We start from the raw sequence: 21,738 nt of genomic DNA, 5'->3' as shown, positions 1-21,738 counted from the left end.
AGCCAGAAGTGAAAGGAATGGTATTTACTATTTAGTATTAACCATTATGAATACAAATGAGCTATTTCACAAATTATATACAGTTCTACTCTAACCAAAAGAATTATGAAACCAATACAATGCAATTGGAGAAGCTTTTCTCATGTCAATGGACAGCCCGTAATCAGAACACCTGGCTCCGTTGAGCAAGAAGCCAACGGGCAACCATCCGGCGTACTTCCCCACCATTTTAAGTGGACATGTTGCATCCCTAGACACAAGTACAAAATTACCGCCATAAAGGCTAATCCAGCATCCAGAGCTCCAGAAAGCACATAGTTATGACGGCTCCACCAGCTGCGGTAGTACCTGTAAGCAACAAAGCCTGAGGCGAATCCAATGAGGATCCAGCTAGTGAAATTCACAGCAGTAGCTGGAGGCATGTTGACTACTGTCCCTAAGAGCACAGGCATTGTAATAAGTCTAATCCATTGTTTGGTTGGGAAGGTCTTGTGTGCAAGCCAAACAAGGGCAGGAGCTATAGCCCCAGCTAAGAAAAACCAGTTGATAGCCGAATAGTAGCCAAGGTCCCCAAAGATTCTGCGAGGCCCGACAAGGCCCCAGATAACAGAAGCATCGTAGAAGACATGGTCACCGGGGCAAGTCCATGGGCTCTCTGCTGGTAGTAACGCCCTGTCGCATATGTCAGGGATTGTGCTCATAAGCCACCATGCAGTTCCCAAATGCACAAGTGCTGCTATGATAGTACCAACTACCTGAAAAGAAATCATTCCTAAGTAAATGAGACAAAATGTTGTCCATCAACCTGTGGACCAAAACTTGATGAAAATGTCATTTTGGGAAAAGGAAGATATGGGGAGCTAACCTGTGCCATGAACATTGCTCGAGGAGCAATCTTCATGTAGTGTCCAAGCTTGAAGTCTTCGAGAAAATTGATTCCTTGTTTCATGCTTATGTGTCCATATACTTTGAATAATATGTTAGCAGCTGGATATCCCGGATACAGATACCCAATTATGTACTCTGTGATCACATTCAAAGTTGGCATCTGTTCACCAATGAAAAGATTGTTGATGTTATAGAAATAATGCAACAAAACTAGATAGAAGCATGTGGCACAAGATTTAAACAAATGTGGTAACCTTCAGGGCATTCCCATAGGGATTAAAGCATGTTAAGTTGTTAAATTATAAGTTCAAGGGACTATTGTTAGATTACATTTTCAGTTAGAACTTAGAAGTGATGAGAAGTGGATACAACAACGAAGAACAGGTAAAATAAGCATGAATCTGTACCTGATTGGTTGTGGCATAAATGACTCCAACAGGTAGAGTGAAAAACAAGGCTAGACCACAAGCAAGCAAGACCCCCCACCATTGCAATTGCAATTGGTCGTTGTAATAATGGCATGTAAATATGGTCGCGGCTATGTTAGCCACAAGGATACATACGAACCACCATCCAGGGACTTGCTTATATCTTCTCATGAGCTTTGTGTGCACATCTGTCTTCTTCTCTTGGAAGGCAGACTTGCTTAGCTCCCAGATGTCTCTGCACCATTATTACACAAAGTAAGTAACAGTATATAAGCTCTATTTGACTGCACATTAAGTATATACCATCCAGAAAGTGTTGCTTATTACCTCCCATTGAAGAGGAGAACATGAACAACAGTGGCAGTAAGGCAAGCAAAATTGACACCATAGGTGATAGCAAAAAAGGTACTGATATGGAGAGGACCCTCTCGCTCGTATGCATCAATGTCAAGCCGGAAGTTGGGGTCTATTATAGCTGAAATGTTGTAGCTTTGGCCGGTAGACGTGAACAATCCATCTGAGAATATGGGGAAGGTTTTTGCTTTATACACATTGAGCCAATAAGCCACAGGAGTAATGACATACATCACAAGGGCAAAACCAGCAGCAACATTAGCAGTAGCAAACCATGGACTGGCAAGTGGGCTTCCAAGGTAAGAGGAAATGCTGGACCAATCGAGACCGATAGCACCGATCCCAAGACCATGCAGTCCTGACCCTAGCTGATGGGCTAGAACTGAAGCAGGGAAGATCCAGCAGACCCAGGAAAGGGAAGATAACATTGGGAATAAGTAGCCCGGAAGAACATAATAAGCAAAGCTGCAAGTGAAAGCAATGAGGAAGAACTGATTCCTTGTCAATCCACCTCTTGGCCTCTCCTCCTTCTCATGCAATGCTCTGTTCACACAAACACATGCACACAATTCAGGACCCGAATCATCTTTGTTTCGAATAAAACTATTCATACCACATTCATTGCTCGATTAAAAAGTAAAACTATTTGCTGACCCCAAATAAAAAGTAAAACTATTCGGATCACATTTTCTAATAACTTTATTAATAAAAATGAAAATCCGAGTAATTTCACATATTTTTAGCGATTCTTTTTCAAAATTTTACTATAATTTTGAAAGTATATCGACATTTCAGCACTTCTTACCCTAAATTAAATGTGGTCGCCATTGGCAATAGCAGCAGTAAAGTTCTATTAATTTTTGGCCAATCAGTCAACGGAGGTACATTGACCGAATCTACAGTACCAAATAAGGAACCAACACGTGTCGAAAAGTTACCTGAAGAGCGAAACCTGGACGAGATTATGAGGCCACCACATGGCGGCGGGCTGGACCAAGTACCGGCGGAAAAGCCCGGCCCAGCCGAACCCCAACACCTGAGTGGTCAAAACGACGAGCAGCGCCACCCAAAACGACATGTTCTTCTTGTAAAAGACCTTGATGGTGCTCACTATGTGGATCGCGTAGACGTTGCCGGCGCCGGAGTTGGCGAAGATCGTGATGAGCACGTGCTCCTTGACGTTGAACGGCCCCGGGTTGAGTGTGAATTCCCATTTCCGCCCCTGGAAGAAGACCCGGTCGGTGAGGACGGAGGCCATGAGGTGGCCGAGCGGGACCACCGCGATCTGCGCGGAGATCGAGGTCAGGGAGAGAGGCTCTCTCCGGTACCAGAAGAATTGGTTGAGGAAGGAGAGCAGAACACACGCGAGGGATCCGAGCGTCCATGTTCGGAACGTGACGGCCGGGAGGGAAGGGTCGTCGGTGACCGGAACGGTGAGGGCGACTTGCTCGATCGGGGAAGTGTCCTCCGGCGCCGGAGATGAAGCCGAAGCATAGTTCTTGTTGTTCTTGTTCTGAACTGTGAATTATGCGTTAATTAATTTTTGGAGGGAAATATAAATATAAATATGAACAAAAAGCGAGTGATCATGATTCATGAAGATTGAAGACTTACGAAGAGGGGATGTGATTTGGGGTGCAATAGTCATCGATCTCCTCCGATGTTTCTGGATTGAAAGCACGATACTTTCATCGCTCGAGTACAAAAATTAAATGGGGTTTTGGAGTCGTTGAAAATTCGTTTTGAATATTGGGACTCGGTTTGGCATTGTGCTCATTTTAGGTGTCATTGATGACGAAGATTTGTTGCTAGTTTCAAGTTTGAACAATGATTTGAAATTAATTTTGGCTGCTAGTGTCGGCTTTGAATCTGGACCGGTTTCCGGTGACATACATTTCAGCCCTCTGAATCTGGCTACGTAGAATGGAATCAACCCGTTTATCTCTACTGAAAGAATGGCTACTTACGTTTTGCGCTTTTATATATATTTTTTTTCAGCACATGCTGTCTTTTACTTCCGAGAATGTGGTAAACAATGGATAATACTTGGGTTTAGCATCGTTTGTGTCTAAAGAAGTTTCAGTTAATTGATTCCAGTTGGAGAAAACGGAATCACGTCACAGCCTCTAATCAATAGCCGGGAATTAAGTTTTCATAATGGAGCAGTACACCGTAATTGGCGGGCAAAAGATAAAGTGAAAAGTGTGAGCCTCACAGCTGCCATTTGTAATTTGTATGCTTGTATGGAAAAGAAGAACAAAGAAGAGAGGAACTTTTGCTGGAATTATATTCCTCCAATTTCAGTTGTGGTCATTAGCAATGAAAAAAACAAAGTTATGAACTACAATGTATGCCATTACAAAAATTAATCCCCCAAAGGCAAAGGGGCATTAAGACGTCTAGCAAACTTTGATTAAATGGCCAATTTTGTAAACTTTGCAACAAACAGTCCACTAGTGTTTGAAGTCAAAGGATCAAAGCGCAGGGTTTTCTGTAGTTGCCCGTCCTTGCAAGGCCAATTTTCAGCAGCATCTATCGCCTGCAACTCTGCAGAACAAGAAGGAATCAAAGGTATCAAAGTAAATAAATAGCACAGATACAAGAGCTCTTCAAGTAGAGCAAAGTAGTCAAAACCATATGCTCAAGCAAAGCCATCATGGTGGTTTAACATCTCACCATGGGCTTTCTTGAGGGTTTAGTTGAGTCCACACTTCATACTTCCCAATTTTCTTTATTTGATGAAAAAGATTAGTAAAAGAGAGAAAATACAAGATCGCAACATTCATTAGCTGAAATCAAATTTTCTTTTTGGTAGACAGAAAACTATCCAGTACAGGTAAATTAACACTTGATCATTTAATACTGCCACCATATATGGACTCATAACTGTAACTAATGTGAAACCACAATACTACAACATAGCAGAAAGGGCTTTACCTGCAGAAGGGTTTTCCTCAAGAAACTGCTTTACCACATCTTCATTCTGAGCAACTGTCAAACTAATCAATAGAAAAATAAATTTAGAAACACAGGCAATTTTGTGTAACTCAAAGCTAAAGGAACAGAAAAAGGCACCTGCAAGTGCTATAAACAAGCAGCCCCCCAGCTTTTAGCAATCTAAAACCATTCGTAAGGAGCTTTAACTGCAAGCCAAGGGAAAACGTTACTGTCAGTTTAATAAGGAGCTCATGCCAGTCAAAAGTGGACCATGCATGGATGCAGTATTCAAATATGAAGTTAGGGTTATGCCATAAAATTCTATACTAAGGCAAAATCATTTAGGTAGTTATCACATCAAGCTGCTTATGGCTCTCCTCCCATTTCTTCTTCACATAGCAGACTATGATAAGAATCCATATGGTGTTCAACTATCAAACCTTTAAACTTCTTAGTACTCTAAGGGATATTGCTAAAGCTTCTCAGTTGTGAAAAGGAATACTATGACTGGGATTTTAACCTTATACAATTTATCAGAATAGGAAGCTGAAATGTTTTATCCTCCATCAATTGGAACTCTGACAATATGCAAAGGAGCAAAGTCAACAAATAAGTATAAAAAAAGCATAGATCACATACCTGAAGTACAGTGAGGCTATCACCTCTCTCTGCATCCAATACACGGCGTTGAAGAGTGTCCCAACCCCAGTGTTCAAATTTTTGGACATGTTTAATTGATCCATCATGAGTGCACTCTGCATCAACTAGGACCTGAATCCAGATCTAAGTAGCTTAGTAAAACACAACCAACCTAGCAATAATATTCAATTACAAACACCACAGATGTAACATAACCAAAACGTAAAAAGGTTTTATTAGTTAAAGAGAGAGAGAGAGAGAGATGTGAAATGACAAACAGATAACACAGTTTTACCTTGTCATAGCCACAGCTCAAAAACTCAGTGTCACAAAAAGTTCGGTACAGTTCACTTTTCTTTAGCCCGACAACACCAGATTGGCAGCCATAATAGATGAGCTCTGGACCTGAAAGCACAGCACCACCTTTTCTTATCCTAGCTGCCTCTTTCCTTTCTTTCCATGGTCTCCTAGATGTCCACTCCTTAAATGTCACATTTTCCTTTAGTCCAGATTCACCTGCATAGTTCTAGATGGAATGATAACACATCAAAAACAGCATGATGCTTGCAACAGCATTCTCATGGATTTCACAGCGACAATTATAAAGCTTTTGTCATATGTGGATTCAGATCAACTACATGATTTAGAATTGGCATGAACTCTCATGGGAATGATGGAAAAAGTAGTCCCATCAGCAACGAAGAGCCGGCAGTGATTGCCCAATGCATATTTCTGCAGCATTGTCCTACAAGCCGCTAGTCGGTGTCTTGAAACATCAACGCCAGTTACTGAACCCGAATCACCCAGAATGTCTGATATCAAACAAAGCTTAGCACCTGAAACATGGACAAAAAATTAAAACAAGGTGAGCAACTTTCCAGCAAGGAAAAGTCATCAGAGTAACTGAATCAGATATTCCCACATGAAGGTTGTTAAAGATGCTTCCCAAACACTATCAACTGTTGTAACCATCTTCGCTTTCACTTTCCCGGCCTTGTTAAAGTTTAACCTTTAAAGTTCTATGAGCGGTTTTGCAATTTTTTGACTACTTATACTTTATGCTTCTAAATCAAATAACATAACTAGTCCACCATACCAGCAAGATCCAGTCCCATTAGCTCATTATGCAACAAATACCAGAAAATCAGTACACAAAGTTGATAAATTTACACTATACCTACATATTTAACATTGCATTGTACCAATTCAAACCGCATTGCGATAATACCAATCAGAAATAAAAGATCAACTTACCCGGCGCGGCGCAAAGATCAAGAACATGATCTCCAGCTGAAATATCCAATGCTGAAACAGCAGCTCCCGACGCCGCATCGATTCCATATATCTGAAACTCCAAAACAACCACAAAGACACAATCTTTCAATCAAAATTTAGTTTTTTCTTGCTAGCAATCAAACTTTTCTTAGTTCTTACTCACCTTCCCTTCTCTGTACGCATTTGAATTAGCGATTTGAACATCTGAGGGAAGAGAATAAAAGCCAGGCAACCACTCCACTCTCTCAAGCTTGCACTTGATTTCACCTTCAATTGCTTCAATTTGAGCTTCGCAACCAGGTTTCAGCCTGTGAATAAAAAACAATCAAACCCCAGCAAAATCGATATTGCTCAGTACAGGAATGAATGAGTTTCAGAGAGAGAGTAGTGAACCTTATGTAACGAGGGGTGGAGTGGCAGGCGGTGTAGATGGAAGGGTCGAGTCCGTTGTGTTTCAGGAAATCGATGAATGCTTCCGGCAACGCCGATGAGTTTGAAGCTTCTTCTTCCATTGAACTCGCACCTCCAGCTTAGACGGTACCGTTTTGCTTTTGGGTTTATTTGGCGGCTCGCGGTTAAAACGGTACGCGGTGGCCGTTTTTACTTTTTAGGGGATTTTTTTTTTTTTTTTTTTTTCCGAATTGGAGCCCTCATTTGCTTTAAGATCCTCTAATTGTTTGTAATTTATTTCTTAACTAAAAGATTAGGCGTATTAGATCATCTGCAAGTGAAAAAAAATTTACATGTTAGATTAGAAGTCTACACTCTACATCTATCCTATTCAGGAACATTCGATAAAATTGGAATGAATAAAAGTCTACTACTGTCATTTAATAGTGTCGTGATTACAAAATTTAAATCTTTCTTTGATTGAAAATGAAACATCACATTAATTTTTTTTTTTTCGATAAGTAAAAGCGACATTACAACATCACATCTCATCTACTCAATAAAGATCAGGAGAGTGTACCAATAAGATAATGACAAAAACTTTTCTTTGCATATTCCTTTAGTAAACTCGTTAACATCCTTAGATTAAATTCCCATATTTGAATGTGATGGAATCCACATGCCACCTATTTGTAAACTTAACAAAAGTCTACAAGCAGACCAACTGTCTCCCTAAATCAGATTTTGTACTATCCTAAATCCTAATCCTCTTGTTCCAGCTGGAATTTGGGGCAAGTGTGGATCCAAAAATCAAAATGGAGACTTTGGTCATTCATTGAACATGGTATTAGGAATGGCTAATACTCATATAGGGATAAGGATTATTAAGAAATGAAATAACAAGAAGTTTCAGGACCTTTTAAGACATGTTAAAGAAATGGTGCGCCAAAGAAGAAAGATTCTCCAAAATAAATCTTAAACCAAATCTTTACCTGTTTAAGATTAAAAAAAAAAAAAAAAGGTATAAAATAGTTAATAGTGGATTAGTGGGTGAATAGAGAGTTCTGAAAGCACTATGAGCCTATTTCAGCTCATCTCTGCTGGGATTTCACTATTTCAGTCTCAACACAGTTCTCTCAAACCTCACTTTATCAATTACATGTTCGCTTTTCAATTTTCAGCTTTCGTTTTCCGGTTTACCTGAATTCTCAATTCGTTAAATTTCATAGAAATTCGACCCAGTAATCTGCAGGAGGTACTGGATTTTCATCTTCTTATTGTTCTTCATGCTGAAAGTTTCAATCTTTCAAACCTTGATTTGGTGCTAATTATTGTTTTGTTATTATTATTTGATTTAGGTAAATGGAGCTGAGAAAGAGAAAGATGAGGCAAGCTTTACTTGGATTCTCTGTGATTGTGTTTGTTGAACTAAGCTCTGCAACTGTGGTTTACAAACCATTGTCTATGGCCTTCGCTGACCTTCCTGCCAAGTTTGGTAAATTTTCCATCTTTTTTCCAAATTTTCTTGTCGTTTAGTTCAGTTTTTGTGTTTGATTCAATAAAGTTCAAAACTTTCTGTTTTTATTTTTCTTTTAATTGAACAAAATGAAATGAAAAGAATTATAGTCTTGTTTAGAATGTATGCAAGTGGTAATTACTCAAAATATGGATGCATAATTGTGGTTTTGATTTTTGTTGGTTTTTTGTTTTTATAGCTGTTGGTGTTGATAGAGCTGGTGCTTGTGGGACTTTGGTAAATGCAGACCCTTTGAATGCATGTTCGCCTCTACGGAATGGGCGCCAAGCAAATGAAACTGATAGAGCAAGGTTTGCTTTGATAGTTAGAGGGGAGTGTTCTTTCAAGGATAAAGTACGGAATGCTCAAAATGCTGGTTTTGGTGCCGCAATTGTTTATGATGATAGAGATGGAGAAGATCTAGTTTACAGTGAGTCACTGTTCACCTTGGAATTTTGGTTCACTGCTTTGCTCGTTTTGAATATGTTGGGTTCTTCTTACTTTCTTAGTCCTTGTGTATATGAAAATTTTGGTGGAATCTCCGTTGTATCTGTTACCTTTTGCCTTTAATGTAGTCATAAGTATCCTCGAGCATCATGATAGTTTGTTGAACTGTCTAGCTAGTCTTAGTCTTTTAGCTGCTATAGATTGATAACAATTGCTGTCTATATTTTAGCTGCTATAGATTGATAACAATTGCTGTCTATTTTGCAGTGATGATAAACGGTGAGAATACTACAATTCATGCCGTGTTTGTTTCAAAAGCAACAGGTGAACTACTGAAGGATCATGCTTATGATGAGGAAGGGGAATGCTGTATCTTTCCATTTCAAACTGAAACAGCCTGGACTGTGCTAGCTATATCTTTTATCTCATTCATTGTCATATTGGGTATATTATTAATAGCCATATTTGCTCCAAGACACTGGCTGTACTCACAAGGAAGAAACCAACTTCCTAAAAGTGTGGATAGGAAGGTGGTTGAAGCTCTACCTTGCTTCACATTCAGTTCCGCTCGTTTGGGTGAATGCCACAGTGAAGAAACTTGCGCCATCTGCCTTGAGAATTACAAAGATGGGGAAATTCTTAAAGTTCTTCCCTGTCAACACGGTAAGTTCTAAGATGTTACCCTCATGTTAATATTCCTTCTATTTTCATCAAAGTTGCAATGCCAGTCCCAACGAGCCACAACATTTTACAATTTAGACTTCATTTGGCTTTGCATGTTAGGAAAGTCCTATGACATCACAGGCCACAATGATGTGTCATAAATTCATATGAGTAGACTTCAAACAGTTCATAAATAATATTGTTGAAGAACATGAGGTATTGTAATATGCTGAATGTCCATATAGTAGGCATGTGGATTTACTTGAGGTCTCATAAAATATATTAAAGCACTATGTCCAGTCTATGAAAGGGAACATGAAGAAGCTGTTAGTCTCCCACGTCCACTTAAGAATACAAATAAGTATAAATATATATACTGGTTTGAGTGTTCTAATGTTTTCACATTCTAATGTTGGTTTGAAGTACAGTACAGTTATTTATCTGAGTAGGTACTTTGCTTTGACCTCGACACATGCATTTAAGTTAGCAATACTTTCTTACCTTGTCATTCGAAGTTTAAATATTTCCATTAATCACTTGAGAATTACTTGCAGAATTTCATTCAAGCTGTGTGGACTCATGGCTGACAAAATGGGGGACATGCTGCCCCGTGTGCAAGCATGATATGAGAACAAAATCTGTGAATCCTGAGGTAAGAGAGTGGCCTCATTATTTAGTGTTCCACGGTTGAGTCTTGTTTAAGTTTTTTGAATATTAAGACTCTGGGACAACCTCTACTCTGGTACTTGCAGTCCCTTTCTTGATTGTGATGTATGGGGCTAATTTAGTAGTTATTTTCTGTGCTGAGGAAGTAAAATTTACAATGCCTCTTTGCAACTGAAGTGAAGTGACAATCTGCAATACCCATCATTAGAGTAATAGAATACCAGTTTCAAGGTTGGTTTGCTTTCAAGGGATAAGTGTCGGGTGTTTCATTCTCCTGGAGTCTTTACAAGCTGTCCTTGGTACTCTGTCTTCCAACCAGGCATGGGAAAGATGAGGATTTGATAATCGTGGTTAATCACCACTTAGACAAGACATTAACTGTACATGATGCTGCCCGTTGTAACAACTTATTTATTCATTTTAGTCTTCAGTCTTCTTTATGCTATGTATTCTGATTATGCTGTTGTCTTAATAACTATACTAAGCATACCAACTAAGTATTTTTTATAAAATGAATCTCTGAGGTTTATGGTGGGAACGGTATTATGTATCAAACACACTTTTGAGAGCCTTAGATGACAATTGGGACTAGGTTTCTGTTTATTGGTCTTCATGACCAACCCATAGTTTCCAGCTGTCGTATATAGGTGACATCTTCTTGACTTCACGATGCAGTGTGAATGTGATAAATCTCATGTTAAAAAGAAAATTCACAGGCTTGAACCTAGCTTTTCACAGAACTGATTCAGATTGTTATTGGTTTATAGATCTGAGGATAAATTGAACGTGGTTTCCTTTTGGCCAGTACCTGTTTTGCTTATTTTACTGAAATTTGGCTATTTTCTTCTTGCAGATCAAGAGGAGGACCTGGTTGGATGATTCATGAATGTATTTATGAATGTCAAGATATCAAGGTAAATTGTCTTGAAGTTTAAATATAACACCCCCCCCTGCACAATAAGATGTTGGCACTTGGTAAGCCTTGTTCTGTCGTTAACAGCATTGTTACCTCCAACCTTATTTATTATTTCTTTTCAGGTTTCCTCCTGTTTATTGTGGAATTCCATTTAAATTCCACCGGAGTGTGTTTTATTGTGTGAAGTGAAGAGTTCTGGATCATAACTTCTCAACATTGTTGTAAAATGTCAGTAACAGTTCGTGCGGCCTAAGTTTAGGTCAAAACTGCTTCTATGTGACTTGGATATAGTGGTTACCTGTCCGTCCAACAAAGACGAAATTAATGCATTACAACAGTTTATGCCTCCATTGTATGCAAGAATTTCTTGAGTCTGTCAGGCAAGCTTTGTGACCTGGAATGTATGAAGCTCAGATATTGTTGTAAATTAGTGAGTATATTAGAGCAGAATGCCCTTGTCAACCAATAGCTCTCTTGATTTTATTGGATTACCTACTAGAATTAGTAGGTATGGCACTGTTGTATATGCAAGTCTAAATGTACCTGATCAGTCTAGTCAGCTTTGGTATAAATCATGTTGTTCAAGGGTTTTGTTACATCAATAGGCACTACTTGATGGAAAATACCATGACCATATCAGGAAGTGGATGAGTGGATTTGCTTGTGGCTTCCACAAGGGCCAAAACCATAGTTGAAGCACTAATAATCAAGTCGAGAGTTAAAAATAAATGAATAAATAAAAGACGGTTGGGAAGATAGTGGAGATGTGATGCAGTGGATTTGTTAGTCCTTGAACTCCTCTGTCTTCCCAATTGGCTATTGATCTGATAGTACAAGGTTGAATTGAAAACTGAAAATTGAAATTTCTATTGAAGGTTAAATAAAATCGGAATCCTTCCTTTCTCTCCTAACCAAAAGAGGAAAATGACCGCACCTGAAATATGTATGATGTGGCAAATTACACATATTCATACTTTCATACACACACATAATTATTCATTAATCAAACAGTTCTCTCCTATCATATTTCTTCTTGTCCGTCCCCAATTCAATTCAGAACCCTCCTTTTACAATTGCATCTTTTTACAGAATTCTGAATTTACTTGTTCATAATAATTGGTTTTTTTTTTGTCTGAATAATTGGTTTCTTTTAGATCCACATTTTGGACCATTCAATATATAATTGTGGGGTTAAAGGACTTCCGCCTAATATGAGTCTAGTTGCTGCATTGAGTGCGAGAAGACAACGACCAATAAAGAATTTGGTGTGGCAGATATGGTCGATGTCTCGATCCAACTGTGGAGTTCCTATGCACATTCGAGGTTTGATTGGCATTTCAAAAGGCAACGGGATACGCTCAATGAGGTAAGAGATCGATGATTGCACTAGATAATTGCAGTCGAATGTAATCATGATGATGAGGGAATATACACTAAATGGGGCTTCGATTTTTTATTGAGTTTATGTGGGCAGTGAATTTGGGTAGGGATGCAATAATATTAAAGCATCTTAATTGACAATTCAGTTCACTAGAGTAAAAAAAAAAAACTAGTATGAGCCATTCAAAGTTTCGGGTATCATCTTTTTTAGATTCTTATATGAAATTGAGATTGTCTTTAAGATCACTAAATGAGATTATGATTATATTTTTCGAGATTGAACGCTCCATTAGTAGATTGCTAGTGACGATTCACTTCTTTGCAACAAGAATTCATATATGTCGTGGTCTCGCGGAAGACTTGTCCTTTTTCTACAATTTTAATCATCCCAAGTAGATAGAATATGAATATGAATTGTTGGTGTGCACTAGAGCACAGGTCCTTCACTTTATTTGACATTATCAATGTGGACACTCCAATGTTCTGGTAGTAAATTGTAGATGCCTTAAATCCCAAGCCAACTTTGAATCCATAGGGCATTAACAAATTAGTGTTCTTTTCACTAGCAATAAACAAAATTAACAATTCTGATTCGACCAATATCATTTTTATAAACTCTGGTTTTGTTACCCATAAAGGTGGGCTCTCACCTTTGTTGGGATGAAGTCATCTGACCCCAGATGATTGGAAATGCCCGCAGTTTAGTTTAGCTCCATATCCACAAGTCAATCTTCCCCATAGAAAACGACCCGCTATAAACTTCAGTAAGAATCCCCAGCCCACGTTTTCTATCCTCAGCTGGTTTTTTCAGGAAAACCAAGGCAAACAGCTACCAGATTAGAGAAACCAAGCTACACATATAAAAGACCAATTCTTCTTCATGGGTTCTATTGGAAGGTGACTTTTTCTCAGTCAAATTTTAAAAGCTGTTGCAAAGTTTGATATGAGAGTTTATTGGTTGGTAGTCCCTTGTGGGTTTGTTGCTTTATTGCTTGTGTTATTTTGTAGCTCCGGGGATGAGGTTGTGACTATTGATGTTCAAGAAGCTAAGGATCTGATCAAGTCTGGCTATGGCTATATGGATGTTAGGTAAAGGCCAAAGGGATCTTTTACTTAGATTAATGAACTTTTTGGAAGCTTAGTCTTCAAATTGAGCTTGGAAACAAAATGGGTTTTGATTGAATTGATGCTATTTGTGATAGGACTGTGGAGGAGTTCAAGAGAGGGTATGTGGATGCAGAGAAGATTTACAATATTCCTTACATGTTCAATACCCCTGAAGGTAGCTGGAACCTCTATCCTTCTCTTTTAAGTAATTCTATGAGCTGTATGTACCTTGAAATTAATGAAGTTTCATGTGATTTTTGCCTTTAGGTAGAGTGAAAAATCCTGATTTCTTGAAAGAGGTTGCATCTGCTTGCAGCAAAGAAGATCATATTGTTGTGGTAAGTTTTGTACTTTCTACTTTCATGTGTTTTGTACTAGTCTTTCCGGCAAAGCTTTATCTGATGATGTGTTGCTGTGATATCATTTTTAACAGGGTTGTCAAAGTGGGGTTAGATCCCTATATGCAGTTGCTGATCTTCAAAATGTTGTAAGTATATATTCCAATGTAAATCTTTGTTGAATATTGAAGTTCTTGAACAGAAGTTAGAGAATCTTACAGAACAGCCTTGCTGTTGTACCATGTTCATATTTGTTATTTCTTTTTCTCCAAATTCTTAGAAGCTTGAAAATTGAATTGACAGGGTTACAAGCATCTGAGCAACATGGGAGGAGGTTATTTGGCTTGGACAGAGAAACATTTTCCTGTTGTTAAGCCAGAAGATGTAGATCAGAAAAAGCCAGAAATTGTTGAGCTAAAAAAGCCAGAAGATGATGAGGAGAAAAAGCCAGAACTTGTGGAGCCAAAAAAGCCAGAAGATGTTGAGCAGAAAAAGCCAGAAGCTGAGCTCTAGTTTGTTGCATAGCAAGTAACTTTATTTATCATTTACTCTTTTTCTTTGTATAATTGTATATTACTGATTAATATTTATCTTGATTAGAATTCAAAGTATATATGTACCTTGATAGCTTAAGATGAATATATCATTATTCACTTCCAAATAATACTACAGCATAAGATGGTTTTTCCTCGTTTCTACAGAGTTCAAGTTTACTGCCCAGTTGATGTGTGCTTCTAACTTTTTAACTAACTAGTTGTTACAAAAACTCACCTTCCAAGTGGGTTTGAAGGGTAGGTGTATACCTACAAGGCTACAAGTTTGGGCCTCTGGCCACTTTCATTCATAAACTCACCTTCCAGAACAAACAAGCAATCTGGTTAGCTACCAGGTTTGATATAGTAAGTCGAGGTAATCTGCAAAACTAGTTGTGAGTAGGTGGTCACCGATTACTCACAAGAAAGGGGTCATTAACTCATCATTATGATCCCAAACCTGTCACAACAATTTCTTCTTATTTTAAGACATCAAAGTAGCCGGCCTATTCTTGTGCTTGTGTTACCTATACACACTTTCTGGCTATTTTGACTTGTATCGGTATTTGTAAGCTAAGGTCCATTAATCACGACCGTTCAGAGTGGATTGCTGAACAACAACCTTTCATGGAATGATCAGTACTGTTCATTCTTAAGTTGCTTTTACCAAGGTAATTTAGAAACCCTTCAGTAATTTGAATCTCGCATGTGAATAAAACTAAAACGATAGTAATGATAATAATTTCTCTATACATGATTCACGGCATGAATGATTCTTACAAATGTATCTACATGCAGGATGCACAGACTGCATGAATGATTCCTCTAGAACTGACCTGATTAAAAATATTAAACTTGTTACAACAGTTTCATTACTCCATAGACAGCAACTTGGGACTTGGGAGCAACTAATTAAATGCATACCCTAACAACCCCTAACTAACCACCATGCCACTCTGACAACTGGCGATCTCTCACAACCAAGTTTCATTATTTTAACAATTGTTTTTGGCAATTAGAGAATTTTAGAATGAGATCAAGATCAAATTCATGATCTTCGATCATTTCATCAAGAAAAGTTCGACATGAAAGACAGAGACACGTTCTAAACTCCCCCAGATACGATGGTGCTGGTCAAGACCAAATCTCCAAAACATGCCATTGTCAGTTAGTAACAAGTGGGACCCCATTCCTTGGCCACAGTGTGAGACCATCCATGCATGTTTCCTTAAATTTTCTGATGGGTTTGGTCCAGGCTTCCAGGCACAGCACTAACCCACCACCAATATAGCAGCCATTTATGGACTAGAATGGCTAGCGCTGACTTGCAGGGAAACTAGCCCGGAGTATTAGCAACCAATCATCCTGTTCATTGATGTTGGTGTTCTGATATATCAGCACAATAACCAGAAGGTGAAAGTTTGTTTGGGGCTTTCTGGGTTTGAGGAAAACTAATGGAGGAGAGGGAAGGTCGATCCTTGGCTGAAACACCTACATGGACTGTGGCTACTGTGATCACTGTCTTGATTTCTCTTGGGTTCTTCTTTCATTGCTCTTTGAAACATTTTGGAAAGGTACAATCTTTGATGTCAATCCTTCTTCTTGTTTCGGGTTTGTTCATTGATCTTGAATTTTAATATGTATAATATATGTCCATTTTATATTTAGTGGTTGGACAAGACTAAGAAGAAGTCTATACTTGCTGCTTTGGAAAAGATCCAAGAAGGTCTGTAATTGGGTACTTGACATATGTTTAGTGTTTTTTCATTTACTTTTTTATCTTTGGAAGTTAATTTGATCAATGTTGAAGCAGAGCTGATGCTTTTTGGGCTTCTGTCATTGTTGATGGGTCACTGGATTGTTTTTGTGGCCAAGATTTGTGTTAAATCTTCATCATGGGCCTTCAGCAGCCGGTTCTTTCCTTGTGCTTTGGAGCAAGAGATCAGTGTGATTCAACATGCACTTTTTGCGAGTCCGGAGTATCTGAACAAGTCAGTTTCTAGAGTGGAAGTGAAAACTATGTCTCATGAATATTGTCCTAAGGTAGTTTACTTGTTCATGCTTTGCTGATATAACTCTCGACTGTTTGTTATTTATGTGGGAACTTTGTTGATACAGCTATGATAGTTTCATATGTTTTGATGTGTTGTCAGGGTCATGAGTCCTTTGCTTCTTATGAAAGTCTTGAACAGCTTCACCGATTAATATTCGTGCTTGGCATGACTCACGTTGTTTACAGTTTCTTTGCCATTGTCATGGCCATGATTAAGGTTCATTTTTCTCATCATCAATCAATTTTCCTAAAGGTCCCGGGTTCCAATTTACCAAGAACTAAGTGCTGTATTTTAGTTCATTGCAGATTTATAGCTGGAGAACATGGGAAAATGAAGCTAAAGCTAAGGCAATTCAAACCTTTAAAGGTGAAGAATTGATTGTTTTCATTTCATGAATTGACAATCAGCTTTTTGATTACATGGACCATAATTATTTTGATTTCCTTGCATCTAGATACCGAAGAAACTAAGCGAATCAGAAGATTGTCGACATTCATAGTTCACCATGCATCTCATCCATGGAGCCAGCACAAGTATCTTGTTTGGCTGGTATTCTCACATCCTCCTGATATTTTCAGCTATAATCGTGCTCAGAATCTAGCACGTTTCCCTGGTTTATGTGCTATATATGGTATTCTGTATCATCATCTTGACTGAGAAACGCCTCTTTAATCATGTTCTTGTAATATCTTTACGAGTGATACCAATTATTTAGTCACAATTGTAGTCCCAATTGATTCATGGAAGCTAAATATATTATTTTCTAACCTATTTTTACATCTGGTTGCTTACGTTAATTTCACTTTTTTAGCACTTTTTCCTCTTAAAGAGTTGCTTCATCTTCTGTAATGATTCTATCTGAACTACTATCATCACCTTTGTTACCGCAATTGCAGCTTTGTTTCAGCCGCCAGTTCTGGAGTTCTATAAACCGACCTTCATATATGGCTTTGCGATTTGGATTCATCACTGTATGTTTTTTTAGCTAAATGAACTTCTACTGAAATAAAATGTCATATCCTAAATTCATATATAGCTTGCTTTCTGTTCTTATTAGTTTCCAACTTATTTAGTCAACTCACAGTGCAAAAGGATGTGGCAGTAAAGATCATGGGACTCTTTGCACTGCTGACTCTGCTGTCTTTCCCTCCCTTATTGTAGACTCATCAGCTTCCTTTGTCATATGATTTCCATAATTATATGATCCGGAGCATGGAGGAAGAATTTCGTGATATTGTTGGTATCAGGTATTGCTTATTTACTCCTACTTGAAAATTGTACTTTTCTTTAACACTTCATATCCAAATTTCGGATTTTTTACGTTTCGACAGCTAATGATTAATGAATAATTTCATTTTATGGTTTCTGTTTGCAGTATACCTCTCTGGATATACGCCTTATGTTGCGTTATTCTAGATTTTCATGGTAATTGGGAAAACTTTATTTCTGTCTTTAGTTGTTAATTTAATCTTACAGCATTAACTGTGTTGCTGACATTCAGGAAGCAACATTTACTTTTGGCTTTCCTTCCTTCCAGCGATTGTAAGCCATTAATTCATGTTCCATCTCATTAGTTCTCAAAGTTCTTCATCTTTGAAACTAACACTAATTTCTATTTACATTCTTTCTTGATTTCATGTCAGTTGATCCTGCTTGTCGGCACTAAACTGCATCGGATAGTGGTAAAATTGGCTGTGGAAATCATGGAAGAAAGTCCATATATGGAAAATCACCAGTTTAAACTAAGGGATGATCTCTTTTGGTTCAAGAGGCCCTGGCTTCTTTTACGGCTAATACAACTGATATCCTTCCAGGTAAGTGAATCAGTAACAATGTGACATACATTTTTCATTTTTGAAAACAAGTCTTCAAACATTTCCTCATCTCTTACTGGCTTTTGTTTTTCCAGAATTCATTCGAGATGGCTACTTTCCTCTGGTCTCTGGTATGAACCTAATTACTCGTTACAAGGAAATAATTTAAGTTAATTAAAGAGCTGAATCCTCTTTCAGTTGCTTATGATGCATGTTTCTACATTTTGTTTCCAGTGGGAAATTAAACATCCTTCATGTTTCATGGACAATCATACTTTCCTCGTGATCCGCTTGACATTTGGGTATCTATTATTGCCTATTTCACGAGCAATGAAGTTTCAATATGACCAAAGATATAATTTTTATGAGTTATTGATCAATTACTGCAGGGTAATCTCCCAGTTCTGGTGTAGCTTCATTACATTCCCACTCTATGTTATCATCACACAAATGGGTTCAAGCTTCAAGAAATCTGTAGTTTCCGAAAATGTAAGACAATTGCTATCTGGATGGAAAAGGAGAGTGAAGGCGAGACAAAGTACATCTAATAAGACTGGACTCCTGAATTCATCATCAACATCAACGGTAGCATTCTCATCAGATTCTAGCAAAGTTTGTAGTTCTTTTTCCTCGAACAGCGTGGAAGGGAGCTCAGTCTCCTCCAGGTTCCAGAACACATCCTCCCGACATCTAAAGTCCAATGTGCAGCTAGGTGAAGTTAGTGAGATCGATGAGAAGTCAGAGTCTGAGCTCTGCACGCAAACACTCTCTGCTTTGATGAAAGATTATGACGTTTATGAAGAATATGAGGAAGATGAAGAAGAGGCTAAATAACAGAATCAAAGGGTGACTTGTGTCTCAATCAACCACCTTGTGGAGCATCACTAGAGGCTAGAGTAACTGCTTGTGTAGACTTATTGTAGAAAGTAAGTTTTCAATATATTGATATCTGCAAGGATATACATATATATGCAGCTAGCTGCTATGGTTACAATGCTGCCATTAAATCCTATTTAAAGCTATGATCTAAACTGATACAGCTATAATCTAAACTGATACACAAGAATCAAAACAGCCTATGTAGTTAATGTAGGAGAATCAGATGGCTGAAGTTTAGGAGAAGATGTAGTCGTTCTAACACCCCCTTCAAACTGGGCAGTTTTGGACACACAAGTTTGGTGTAGAGAAGAAGATGACGATGCTTATGGAGTGGTTTCATGAGAAGATCAGTAGGTTGATCCACCGAAGGTATATAGCTGACACTTAGTCGTGCTACCTTTTCCCGGACAGAATGATAATCTAACTCAATGTGTTTTGTACGGGCGTGGAAAACCGGGTTAGATGCCATATAGGTTGCACTAAGGTTGTCACAATAAAGTGAGATAGGGAATTGAATATAAGCACCAAGTTCGTATAGCAAGAAGGCTAACCAGGTGGATTCAGCACTTGCATGAGCAAGGGAGCGATATTCATATTCCGCACTTGAGTGAGCAATTGTGGGCTGCTTCTTAGAGCATCAGGAGATTAAGTTGCCGCCAAGATAGATGAGGTAGCCAGAGGTGGAGCGACGAGAGTCCAGACAACCGGCCCAATCTGCATTCGAATAGGCAAAGAGATGAATAGGTTGGCGCTGAAGGCTGAAAGACAAACCATGATCTAATACGTTTGGTAGCTATAAGATGAGGAACACGGGGCTTGCTCATAAATTGAGACACGGAATTGACTACAAAGGCTATATCAGGGTGAGTAATAGCAAGATACTGCAAGGAGCTAACCATTTCGCGGAACATAGTAGGGTTATCAAGTAAAACCCCATCATTAGCACTGAGAAGAGACTTTGCAGACAAAGGTGTGCTCACGGGTTGGCTTAGCAACAGGTCATGCTTAGAAGGATGTCATGTGCATACTTGACTTGATTGAGGTGAATACCATGGGAATGAGAAGTGACCTGTAAACCAAGAAAGTAGTGGAGTGGACCTAGATCCTTGATATCAAATCCATGACCTAAAGCATCAATGAAGCTCTGTAGAAGCTGATCATGACTATCCATAACCACAATATCATCAACATATAATAAGAAATATATGGTGTGCAGGCCAATATGAAATCTGAACAGAGAAGGGTCGGCCTTACTGATGCGAAAACTAACCAATAAAAGGAAAGAGCTCATACGGTGAAACCAGGCACGTGGAGCTTGTTTTAAGCCATAGAGTGCCTTATGAAGCTTGCACACATAGGAGGATCGAGAAGGATCAACAAACCCAGGTGGCTGAGACATGTAGACATCTTCTTAGAGATAGCCATGGAGAAAAGCGTTCTTGACATCGAGTTGGCGAAGAGGCCAACCCCGAGAAATAGCAAGACAAAGGGCAGTTTTGTTGGTGGCTGGCTTGATTATGGGATTGTAAGTTTCCCCGTAATCGATGCCATGTTGCTGATGAAAGCCTTTGGCCACAAGCCTTGCCTTGTATCGTTCAACGGAGCCATCAGAGTTTCGCTTGATACAAAAAACTCATTTGCAGCCTACGACATGATGGGAAGGAGATGAGGGAATGAGAGACCAGGTACTGTTTTTCAACAAGGCATTAATTTCCACAGGACCAGGTACTCTTAATAGTTTTGATATCGTAGGCAATAAAAGATTAACTCTGTCGTAGCAATCTTCTAGGCAAGATTAATTGCCTCTTGGAAAACAACTTCTAGGCATGCACGTCTTCTATATATATTAATATATCTTCGCGAGGATTTCAAACTGCTCGCGTCCATGAACCCTTAATTGCATGGGCAACTATGATTGTTTGCTTATCATTGGCAATGAAGGATGTCCACCATGCAAAGGAGTACGTCCTTCCTTAATTGGCCAACCACTGAGCAATCATATATATATATATATATATATATATATATATATATATTCCTTGTTGAATTGTAATGAAGGATGATTACCTTATTATCTCCCCCATATCCATTGTGGCTTAATTGCAATATATATGGGACCCCCCCTGATTCCTTGCATGCATGGTTCTTGGCCATGATCCCTTCCTTAATTGTCTCACCACTCCTTAATTGGGAAGTATATATATATATATGACTAACTTGATATTCGCGAGCAAACCAACTCGTCAGCGCTCGCATCCTTGATTGTATATCTTCGTGAGGACTCATGTGCACGTATCTTTAATTGCATGTATATATACATCCCTTTGATTCCTTAATCAATAAGAGCCCCTGCTTTCACGTCTACATCCTTCCCTCTTGCGCCATCTTGATAAGCAAACCAACTATCATTAATTATCAAATATTTGATAATTAATAGTAGATCAAGGAATATTCAGATTTACTTCAAGATTGCTTGGTCTGCAAGTAGGCTTTATTTAGCCTCTAAACAATATA

The 21,738-nt window shown here is 38.6% G+C and overlaps 4 protein-coding genes and 1 long non-coding RNA gene across 7 annotated transcripts; 2 read left to right on the top strand and 3 right to left on the bottom strand.

The window, feature by feature from the left end:
• Nucleotides 1-5: 5 nt before the first annotated feature.
• Nucleotides 6-3,563, bottom strand: LOC112187779 (oligopeptide transporter 7). 2 transcript variants are annotated; one of them, XM_024326703.2, is made up of 6 exons: nt 3,285-3,563; nt 2,609-3,188; nt 1,644-2,213; nt 1,296-1,551; nt 866-1,048; nt 6-755 (listed from the first exon to the last, which is right to left on the bottom strand). In XM_024326703.2, exons 1-6 carry the CDS (start codon nt 3,316-3,318, stop codon nt 141-143), a joined length of 2,238 nt encoding a protein of 745 aa, XP_024182471.1. In that variant the 5' UTR covers nt 3,319-3,563; the 3' UTR covers nt 6-140. The 2 variants fall into 2 exon arrangements, with proteins under 2 accessions (XP_024182471.1, XP_024182472.1); XM_024326704.2 differs by having other exon boundaries at nt 2,609-3,183.
• Nucleotides 3,564-3,933: 370 nt separating this feature from the next.
• On the bottom strand, nt 3,934-7,102 carry LOC112187882 (probable ribosomal RNA small subunit methyltransferase B). The gene is made up of 9 exons (XM_024326845.2): nt 6,915-7,102; nt 6,685-6,829; nt 6,501-6,591; nt 5,885-6,082; nt 5,542-5,762; nt 5,247-5,378; nt 4,746-4,813; nt 4,608-4,669; nt 3,934-4,217 (listed from the first exon to the last, which is right to left on the bottom strand). Exons 1-9 carry the CDS (start codon nt 7,031-7,033, stop codon nt 4,084-4,086), a joined length of 1,170 nt encoding a protein of 389 aa, XP_024182613.1. The 5' UTR covers nt 7,034-7,102; the 3' UTR covers nt 3,934-4,083.
• An 845-nt stretch (nt 7,103-7,947) lies between these two features.
• Nucleotides 7,948-14,644, top strand: LOC112183694 (receptor homology region, transmembrane domain- and RING domain-containing protein 1). The gene is made up of 10 exons (XM_024322046.2): nt 7,948-8,166; nt 8,270-8,406; nt 8,627-8,857; nt 9,142-9,537; nt 10,092-10,189; nt 13,404-13,588; nt 13,702-13,781; nt 13,874-13,944; nt 14,040-14,093; nt 14,248-14,644. The coding sequence occupies exons 2-10, from the start codon at nt 8,274-8,276 to the stop codon at nt 14,455-14,457; spliced, it is 1,458 nt and encodes a 485-aa protein (XP_024177814.1). The 5' UTR covers nt 7,948-8,166; nt 8,270-8,273; the 3' UTR covers nt 14,458-14,644.
• Nucleotides 14,645-15,531: 887 nt separating this feature from the next.
• LOC112186496 (MLO-like protein 4) lies at nt 15,532-19,355 on the top strand. Of its 2 annotated transcripts, XM_024324943.2 has the most exons (14): nt 15,539-16,051; nt 16,146-16,203; nt 16,291-16,520; nt 16,631-16,747; nt 16,837-16,897; nt 16,986-17,080; nt 17,428-17,502; nt 17,693-17,778; nt 17,907-17,956; nt 18,033-18,073; nt 18,175-18,345; nt 18,441-18,476; nt 18,580-18,647; nt 18,735-19,355. In XM_024324943.2, the coding sequence occupies exons 1-14, from the start codon at nt 15,932-15,934 to the stop codon at nt 19,177-19,179; spliced, it is 1,653 nt and encodes a 550-aa protein (XP_024180711.1). In that variant the 5' UTR covers nt 15,539-15,931; the 3' UTR covers nt 19,180-19,355. The 2 variants fall into 2 exon arrangements, with proteins under 2 accessions (XP_024180712.1, XP_024180711.1); XM_024324944.2 differs by lacking the exon at nt 18,580-18,647 and having other exon boundaries at nt 15,532-16,051; nt 18,735-18,901.
• A 9-nt stretch (nt 19,356-19,364) lies between these two features.
• LOC121051492 lies at nt 19,365-20,431 on the bottom strand. The gene is made up of 3 exons (XR_005805877.1): nt 20,121-20,431; nt 19,776-19,938; nt 19,365-19,644 (listed from the first exon to the last, which is right to left on the bottom strand). It is a non-coding gene; the product is annotated as an uncharacterized LOC121051492 (long non-coding RNA).
• Nucleotides 20,432-21,738: the final 1,307 nt, after the last annotated feature.

The sequence above is a fragment of the Rosa chinensis genome, chromosome 2, assembly GCF_002994745.2.
Source record: "Rosa chinensis cultivar Old Blush chromosome 2, RchiOBHm-V2, whole genome shotgun sequence".
Lineage (NCBI taxonomy): Eukaryota > Viridiplantae > Streptophyta > Magnoliopsida > Rosales > Rosaceae > Rosa > Rosa chinensis.
This window is presented reverse-complemented; position numbering and strand designations above follow the sequence as displayed.